The 9826-nt window shown below is 24.1% G+C and overlaps 1 protein-coding gene across 3 annotated transcripts; it reads right to left on the reverse strand.

Annotated features, from left to right (window-relative positions):
• Positions 1-452: 452 nt before the first annotated feature.
• On the reverse strand, positions 453-5011 carry CAG2 (floral homeotic protein AGAMOUS-like). Of its 3 annotated transcripts, XM_011653291.2 has the most exons (8): positions 4891-5008; positions 4528-4796; positions 3242-3323; positions 3097-3158; positions 2887-2986; positions 2735-2776; positions 1101-1142; positions 453-837 (listed from the first exon to the last, which is right to left on the reverse strand). In XM_011653291.2, the coding sequence occupies exons 2-8, from the start codon at positions 4779-4781 to the stop codon at positions 655-657; spliced, it is 765 nt and encodes a 254-aa protein (XP_011651593.1). In that variant the 5' UTR covers positions 4782-4796; positions 4891-5008; the 3' UTR covers positions 453-654. The 3 variants fall into 3 exon arrangements, with proteins under 3 accessions (XP_011651593.1, XP_031740178.1, NP_001267656.1); XM_031884318.1 differs by lacking the exon at positions 1101-1142 and having other exon boundaries at positions 4891-5011; NM_001280727.1 differs by lacking the exon at positions 4891-5008 and having other exon boundaries at positions 467-837; positions 4528-4795.
• Between the last annotated feature and the right edge of the window lie 4815 nt (positions 5012-9826).

Consider the following 9826-nt stretch of genomic DNA (forward strand, 5'->3'; position numbering starts at 1 on the left):
AAAGTATTTATGAAACTTTTTAATAGTTTAGAGGAATTTTTAAACAAAAATTTAATGGTTTCCATCTAAAACTATGATAAGTGTATATATTTTTGAACATTTTTTTAAAGTTTTAAGGACATTTTTGAAATATTTGAAAGTTTAAGATATTTTTTTATAATTTAGAAAGAAAAAAATTAGATTAATGGATAATCACGAAAAAATCGATTTTAACGTTTAGTTAATACCATTTTTATCGATATAACTTAAATAAAAATGAGTTATTTGAATAATATTTTTTTAAAAAAATGAACCCAAACACACCCGATAAACTAGGAGAGTTATTAATTAACAAAAACAATGTATTAAACTAGAAAAAGTGACATATAATAATATGTAATATAGAGAGATCCGATTGCATTCACATAACCAAAACAAAACATATATGTTGATGTTATGATATAGAGAAGATAGAAACATGGAAAATGAAGCACATTCTTTTCACAAAATATATATTTGAAAAATACAAAGGGCTACAATAACAAACAAACATCCAACATTATATTGCTTAATTACTAATAATTATATGCCCATGCATGCCCATCCTTTTTAAAATATAGTTTATCTATATATATATATATAAAACATATATATATAAAGAAGAAATGGACTTACTTACACAAGTTGAAGAGAGATAGGGTGATTATGATGGGGATCAAAGTAGTTTGTTGAGTCATATTGATGATGATTGTTGTCCTCTAAATTTGTACCCATTGATCCTTCCTCTCCTCTTCTTGTTGCTATTCCATTGTTATTACTTGCATTTGTGTTTTGTTGGCTTCTCTCTGTCTCGGCTATCTACAAATTGCTCCAATATTTTAAACAATTATAAATAAAATTTTAATTAGAACAATAATTCTTTTTAAAAAGAAAGATATCCTTAGATTATATACTTTTTCTTAAAACTCGAAAACAAAAATGGTATAATCTTTAAAAAAAACTTAAGGGATTTTGATTGGGAAAGATGAGAAGTTAGAATTTGATGATAATATATTGGATTAAGTAATAAGAAAGAATATGTTAATATAATAGAGAGAGTAACGGTGAAAAGAGGTCCGTACCTTTGCACGTATCAGCTGGTTGTTAGTGTGCAGTTCAATTTCCTATATTTATTACAAAATAATATTACATTTAATCTCAATCCTTTATTGTAATCTTTCAAAATCAATTGTAATTGTTTCTACTTTTAATTCAATCATGTATTTTAATATTATATGTTCATGTAAGTTTTAAATTAGTTATAAACTATAACAATGAGTTCAGAATAATCAATTTTAAAATGTTATAACCATTCAAATTGAAAGTTTAGATTTAGAGTAAATTAAAAATGTTATGTATATTATATCTATTTTTGTTTAAACTTTCAAAACAATGTCCATGTAATCAATAAAATTTCAATTTAAAAATCTCCCTTTCATAGTACATGAAGTTTAAAAGAAAAAAAAAAAACATTTTGAATCTTACTCTTATTTTAATGCGAACTAACGGGACGTGTGATTGGATGGGTAAAAAAGCAAACCAACGTCATGCTCAATTCATCAATGATTAAGGAGGTTTATTAACTTGTTATTCACCTTAGCTCATATTTTTTATATCATTCATGTCAACTCTCCTAATAACTTTTTCATAATTATTATCAACTCAACTTTACTCTATATTTTTATCGCTAACCAAACCTTTTCTAATTATTAATGTATTTTCTAAAAGAAAAAGAATTAGTTACAAAAACACATATTTTTTAGACATTAATTTTTAAAAACATGCATTAAGTTGTGTTTGATTTTTTTTTTCTACCTAAACTTGAACTTGTATACAATATTTTCACCGTTGAATATTGATAGGTTTTGTTATATAGTTTTTAAAAAGTTAAAAGTCACTTTTGGTCTCTAAATTTTTAACTTTAGTTATTAAACTTTGACGTGTAACAACTTAGTTCTTGTACTTTTAATTTTAGTCCTTATCATCTTAACAAGGTTAGAGTTTCAATATTTTTATCAATTATAAATTAGTGAACATTATAAATTATAAAATAATAAACAATGACACCTAATTTTATTGAATTTTTTAAAGTAAGAGCGTGAACAAATTTCAAAGAAAATAGATTAAATTGTTACAAAATTAAAAATACATATAAACTAAATTATTAAAAAAACAAAGCTAGAGTACCAAGGGTAAAATCATTACAAAACAAAGCTAAAGTAGTATGACTATGTTTGAGATAATCAAAATCATTTTAGAATGATTTAAGAGAGATTAGGTGAAAAGTGATTATTGTTTATTGATTAACCAGAAATCACGGCTATCTAATTCAATTTTATTTAAATATTGTTTTCCAATTATATGTGATTTTTTTAATCTTAAATTGACCGTCTGTCATTAAATTATTAATAAAAAATTATATATGTTTTGAGTTTTCTTTCTATAAACATATATCAAACCTGAATTTAACAAAAACAAATAAATAAATAAATAAAAATAGATTTTTTACCATAATTAATTATAAAAAACAATTTTAATTAGTTACTAATTGATAACTTTAAATTAACTTTTGCAACTAAACCTAATGATTAGAAATAAATTCTAAATTGAATTGTTAAGCTTAGTGGGTAAGAATGTTTTTTAACTTCTAAATATATATATGTGTGTGTGTGTGTTTAAATAAAAGTAATTAGTAAAAAGAAGAAAATGATTATACCCTTTTTTGCATGTATTCAATCTCCGAAAACAGAAGCTCATTCTGTAACACAAAAACAAAAACAAAAACAACAAATTATATCATTAATGAAAATCTAGATTAATTAATCAATTATGTATATGTGTTTTAAAGACTTAAGAATGAATATTAACCTTTCTGGATCGAATTCGGCTAATTCCTTTCTCCAATTTCACCTCTAGGCTTTTCAAATCTTTAACTGATAACGAACTGATGGATTCCCCCAACAAATGCCTTCAATTAAATTTTATTAATTCCAACCATTCACACACACACAATTATCATCATCATCCATCCAAATTCAAATATACACACACATAAACTAATTCATTTATATGAATTACCTGTTTAGGTTTTGCAAATTTCCGATTTGAGCTCGTAATTTGGCAGATTCTTGCTGGTAGAACTGAAACATAAACAGAAGAGAAGGAGGGATTCACAATTTAGAGTTCAGAATGAAACCCTAAAAATGGAGAGCTAGCTGATCACCTGAGTATTGGCTTCTGAAACGGTCATGGCGGTGGAGGGATCCGAATATGCCTTTTTGTACCTCGAAATCGTAGCCCTAACACTTCAATTCCCCAAACAAAAAATGTAAAATTGTGATACGAATGGGGTATTAGGCAGATATTAACGACAAAATGAAGCATTAGAGACTTTTTGCTTTTGTGTCACGAAATTCTATGCGTTTGGGTTCCCTATAAATTACTATATTAATGATTATCTATCTTAAAATGATATAAACCAATTCAATAATCTCTTCTTCAAAATATGGTCATTGAATCAAAATCCATGAAAGTCAAACCTGCATTTATTTTGTTTTTTCATTATTATAGCAATGCCCAGAAACCTGCAGCTGCTTGCTTAAAGCTTCTCATTTTATCTCTCTCTCAAATCTTTCTACAAAACATCCTATCTTTTCACTGCTTCAAATTTCTTCATTATTGCTTTCTTTGTTTTATTTCTATTTTTAAGTTTCATGTGTTTTTCTTTTTTTCTTTCAATTAATAAAAGAAAAAAGTAATGGCAAAATGATTGTTTCATTTTATGTTTTTGAGGTTTTAATCTGATTTCAAGCTTTAAATGCAATGCTTAACTTCCACCTTGGGCTACTAAATTATATGGAATGTGTTAAGTAAATCATAATTTTCATGTAAAAGAAAATTACTATATGTGAATATGTTTCATAATTCTAATTTATAACATTAGTGACACACACACTAACTAAATTTATATATTTATATATAACAAAATGAAATGAAAACAAACCTTAAATTTTATATATAAAAAAAGATAATTAAGAAAAGGCATTTAAAGAATAATGACAAAAGAAAAATAAAAGGCAGGAGTTCATATTCATATAACAGATCGAAATAATCCATTTTTATGATGTAATCAAAGATTCGCTGATGTATGCTGAATATCAAACCCTAACTGTGAAACTTTCGAACAAAATTTCTCTTCAAATTGCTTGATTATGATTTATTTTCCTAATTACGTGGATTATTAGTAATCCATCATCAAACTTTGAGATCAACAATAAAAAAATATTATAGTTTACATTTCAAAACATTATTAATTAAAATCCCATCAAAATATTCTTAAATCTCTCATGGTGATCATCCTACATAATTTTTTTAAAATCCTAAACGATCCTTCAATTTTTTTTATTTCTGTAAATTAAACCAGATCCATAAATTTTAAACAGATGAGTAAAAATAAATTTAATATCACATCATTCAAGAGATGGAGAATATGGAGATGAGAGATGAGACCTGTTGTTAGCGTATTCATAGAGACGACCACGGGAGGAGAAGACGATAAGAGCAACCTCAGCATCACAAAGGACAGAGAGTTCATAAGCTTTCTTAAGCAAACCATTTCTTCGTTTACAGAAAGTAACTTGACGATTTGTTGTATTTTCAATTCTCTTTATTTCAATCTTTCCTCTTCCTGTTCTTGATGATGATGATGATCTTCTTAATCCTACTACTCCTGATTCTTCATCTTCTTCCTCATAACAACTCATTTTTTTTTTCTTTTCCTGCAAAACATGAACAAAAGAAAAATATAAACTTGATCGATTTCTTGGCTACCCAAATAGGATTTTAAGTATATGTTTTGATTCAATTCATTACCTGAGGAAACTGAGAGAAACGATATAGAAAGAGAGAGTTTTTTAGGGTACATTTATATATTGGAAATAACCTTTTTAGATTCCATCGTGTATTACTACTATACCCTCCACATTTGAAAAATAATATTTCTCTTTTTTAAGCTTCATTACCGAAAATTATTTACAAAATGTAGCAAATTACAAAGATTTTGTAGATGTTTTGATATATTTTGGTAAGTAGTTTCGTTTCTTTTTCATTCATAATAAGTTTAGAGAGAGGAGATAATTTTTTTAATTTAAAATGATATATGATGATTTGAAATAATAAAATAGATTATTTAAGTAACTACCTCTACTTGATGAACTAAAAAGATATATTTCAAAAACTTAGAAACTAAAAAACTGGTAGAGATTAAAGTGCACCTATTCTTTAATGTTTAGTAAGTAACAAGATAATTTTCCATAATTACTTTTTTCTCATTTCAATAATTGGAGGGTTTGAGATGTAATTATCAATTTCTTTTGGGCATTTATACATTGGAAATTAGGAAATTGTGGATCAAAATTGATTATGGATGTACTTATCGTTAATTGCCTTGTTAAATACTCAAACATTGCTATCCTCCCTATGTGTATATTTACATCTCCAATGTTGATACACTATATGCTCTTAATCAATTTTGAGGTTAGAAGTTCAATTTTCTATCTCATCTCATGTGTCAACAAAAGAAAAAAAAAGGCTTGGTTGGATAATAATTTTTTTTTGTTTAAAATAAATTTATAGCTAATAATAATATTTTCACCTTTAATTTAGTTTTGATGTTTATTTAATTTTCTACTAACGTGGTTTTCTTTAATGTCAAAATTTTTATATTAAGTAGGTTTATGACCCAAAACATGCATTATGACCCAAGAACACTTTCTAACAACATTTTCATACAAATACATTGCAGAATATATTATATCAACTAGTATAAATGAATTAAACTTAGTAGTATTTGATCATTTGCATACCTTGGTCTGGAAAATCAAAGCTTCAAACTAAACCACATTTTAATCCAAAATTGAAATTTGGACTGCTCGAAAATGTATATAATTGATAAAGCTTGTTTTTTGAATGTTCAAAACTTAGGGTTTTATGTTTAAAAACAAAGTTTAAGAGGTCAAAAAGCCACCTCTTGCATGTTGATTTCAGATGTACTCTACCGTTTAAGTTTTGAATCAATTAATTTTAAAAATAGGTTATTTTAAAAGTGACCATCTTTAAAATAGCTTTTTTTTATGTTTAAATTAAAATTAAAAAGAATATTATCGAAAGGGTAATTTAAATAAAGATAGCCTTTTTCAAATACATTTTTTCAAGTAAATTCAAACTAAATTGTTATAGTTTGGGAAGTATTTTTTTGCTTTATTTTTTTCTATTATATATATATTTTTTTAATTTTCAAAAGTTAACTTAATTTTTTAAATCATTACTAAACAATAATAAATGAAGAAACTTGGAGATGGAGCATTGTCTACTATAAAGCTTAATTAAAAAACAAATAAAAATAGTTATAGGAGGATCTTAGTCGTTTTTAATTCTTTAAAATTAAGCTTACAAACATTTTTTTACTTTTTATTTGTTCTATATTTCTACCAAATATTTTTAAATTTTCAAAATTTGAAGATAAAAAAAGTAATGTTGAAACTCTTTTAGTATTATAATTTGGTTAAAAATTAAAATTTCTTTTTTACTTGAAAAAGATGTTGAAAATAATTATAAAAACTGACAAGAAGTTGTCTCATTTTCAAAAACAAAATAATGTGGTTTTTAGTTTTTCGAAAATTGTGATACATCATTTCAATTTCTTCCCGAGGTTTTTATGTTTTCTTAGTTAAAAGAGTTGTTTCTTAATTAAAATTCTAAAACAAAAAGAATGTTTTTAAAACTTTGGCTTAAGTTTTTAAAATATTGATAAACAATAGACTGTGAATAATTTAAAACCATTTTTTGAATTTCAAATCATAAGGTTTAAAATAATTTCTTCAAATCCAAATGAAGGGTTAGAAAGAAAATATGATTTATTTTATAATATATTTTCCTTATTTAAGGTGTAGATATTAATTGAAGTTTAGTTTAGATATGATAGTGAACTGATGTGTAAAAGATAGGCATTAGAAAAGGCATGTGATGCTAACAAAAAATAGGTTAAAATAAGGTTATTTTTATAAATAGAATAAACTGTCAATATATTTTGGGTACGTGTCACAAATTGAAAAAGTTCATACAATTTACTAACTTTTTAAAAAAAGAAACTTATGTTTGCTCTTTCTAATTATCATCATCTTTCCTCTTCTCTTATATATTTTATTTTCTTCTTCTGCCATATTTTTTCTTTCAATCCTCCTTTTCTCTTGTTTTGCAATTTTTTAAAAATATTTTCATTTTTCATCCTTTCCATATTATTTCTTCTCCTTTCCGTAGTCTTTTTCATGTTCTCTAATTTTTTTCTTTTCCTTTCCATCATTTTTCTTTTGATAATTTCAAACTGTTATTTAGTTTTTAAGGATCGTGGGCAAGGATATAAAAAAATGGTAAAAAATGGTTGGAATATTGAATTGACAAATCTAAACAATCACCTACCTAAAAGTCTGGAAAAAAATATCAAATCTAAACCATCATATAAGAAAGAATCTCAAATATATTACGTCGGTTTTTTTCGTTTTCTTGTAATATTTTTTAAAAAACCTTAAAATAAAGAAAAAATGTTAAAAATAGAACATTTGACAGAATATCTGTAATGAATTCTATCCTTTTATCTATGGAGTGTAAACAGCTTAACAACTTTTTGTGTTTATAAAAAATTCAATTATTTAAAGAAAAACTGTCAAAAATAGAAAATTTGATCGAATATTTATATCTCATAAACTATAATGAATTTTGTGTTTTAGTAGTTTTTTCATGAGTGTATAAATTGTTTGTCATTTTTTTTTTTTTTAAAAAAACTTGTTATTGTCAAACTCGACGTAATCCATGATAATCTAAAAGATGCACAGGGAATATCAAATGTTTGTTATAGTTTAGATATAGATAAATTGTCTTCAATATTTAAAATTTTATTTTTTAGAAAGCTTTATTCCAAAGAAATTTGTTGTTTTTTTTTCTAAAAATATTTCTTTTATCTAAAGATGAATATATGAAAATCATTTTTTTAATAATTTCGAATCATGTATGAATAATAAAAATTAGAATATTTAAAAATCTATTATTTTTTATAGAAATTTTGTACTTCAAAATCCGTTAATTTTGTATAAAAAAATTAATTCCTTTGAACTAAAATTTAATATCTAAAACTCTAATATTTTTTTAATAAAAAAATGTTCATAGGAGATTATTAAAAAGAAATAAAATAACCTTTTTCACTTATTGTAATTTATTGTATTTTAATTTATTAGTTCCAAATATTGTTTAATTTTAAAAAGTAAATATGTATTTGAATTATTTAATCTATCAAACACAAATTAAAATAGTGTAAAAATATTAAATAAAAACATTTATTTTAATTAAAATAAAAAACAATGTGTTTGACATCTCTAAACATATTTTTAATTTTTAATAATTTGATTAACTGCAGTCTATAGTAAATTACCCAATTTGATAATTTAGACAATGATTCGATTGTTTACAAATTGATAAATATGTAACGACACTCATTCTTAACGAATAAGAGAAAAACTCTTGATAGGAATAAACAAAAAAGAAATAGAAAAAAAAATCATTAAAAGAAAGAATAGGGGAAGCAAAGCAAAATTTGGAAAGAATCATATTCATGGCTTCATGCCAATGTGGGGTTGGAAAAAAAAAACCTAAAAGCATATAAGAGAAAAATCACATATATATTGTTAATGAATTTTTTATTTAAAAAAAAAAAAACAGAATAGAAGATAGTTTAGTACATTAAATATATGATGCTAAACATAATATTAAAGAATATGTTAACAAAATTAAAACCAATGCAAAAAGAAGAAAAAAAAGTTAAGGAATAGTTAAATGCAACGAAGGTAGAGATGATTTAGAAGGTATAGATTATTGATTTTAGATAACGCATGCTATATTTTTTAATTGATTTAAAATTATTGTCTATTATAGTCGATATATTAGTTTGTCAATCAATAAACTTTGAGGATAGCTTAACTACTCTTTTAAATCAAAATACGTTATTTGAACTGAAAAAATCATGATTACTTGAACTGTCGTATATTTAAATATGCGTTTAAATTTTATATATAGTTTGATAAAGTGATTTGAGAAAGAAAAAAGAATTTAGGGTTTTGAATTAAAGTGGTCCTAACCTAATTAGTTTCACAAAGAAGAGATGAAACTGAACGAATGATATGAATGAGCACAAAAATTTAGGACAAATATGCTAAGCTCACAAAGGAAATGGAAGAGAATCAAAACCCATTACCTTACTTTATTCTTCTTCTTTGTTTTTGTTTTTTTTTTTTAATATGCTTTTCTTTTTTAAGTTTTTGAATTTGGAAGTATATGTCTTTTTCTTCCCTATATCAAAAGAAGTATATTTGGGACTCATGTTATATATATATATACTATATAGTCCCAAAATAATTAAAAATATAGGTTTTAAAGATGTTTGAAATACATTTCTCTTCCTTTTAAAATTATTTTTGAAAATATTACTTTTTTTTTAGACAATTTTTTAAAACTTAATTTACAATTCAAAATGTTATATAATTATTTAAATTAATAATTAAATTACTTCAAACAACTTTTAAACTTTTTTTAAAAAGTATTATAATACAACTTCGGGTGTGGGATTGAGTCGAGACCTCTCGTCGAATGTGGATACATATGTGCTAGTTTATATTAAAAATTAACTTGTGTGCATTTCATTAAATTTATGGTAGATATGGAAAATAGTACTTTTAAAAAATACATAAAAAGAATTTGATAA

The sequence above is a fragment of the Cucumis sativus genome, chromosome 1 (genome assembly GCF_000004075.3).
Source record: "Cucumis sativus cultivar 9930 chromosome 1, Cucumber_9930_V3, whole genome shotgun sequence".
NCBI lineage: Eukaryota > Viridiplantae > Streptophyta > Magnoliopsida > Cucurbitales > Cucurbitaceae > Cucumis > Cucumis sativus.

Excerpts from the sequence above, each read along its gene's own strand:
- CAG2 (XM_011653291.2), bottom strand. The coding sequence starts at position 4,781 with ATGAGTTGTTATGAGGAAGAAGATGAAGAATCAGGAGTAGTAGGATTA. Across the intron at positions 3,324-4,527 it reads TATGAATACGCTAACAACAG|TGTTAGGGCTACGATTTCGA; the intron begins GTCTCATCTCTC and ends GGGGAATTGAAG. Across the intron at positions 838-1,100 it reads ACCAGCTGATACGTGCAAAG|ATAGCCGAGACAGAGAGAAG; the intron begins GTACGGACCTCT and ends AGCAATTTGTAG.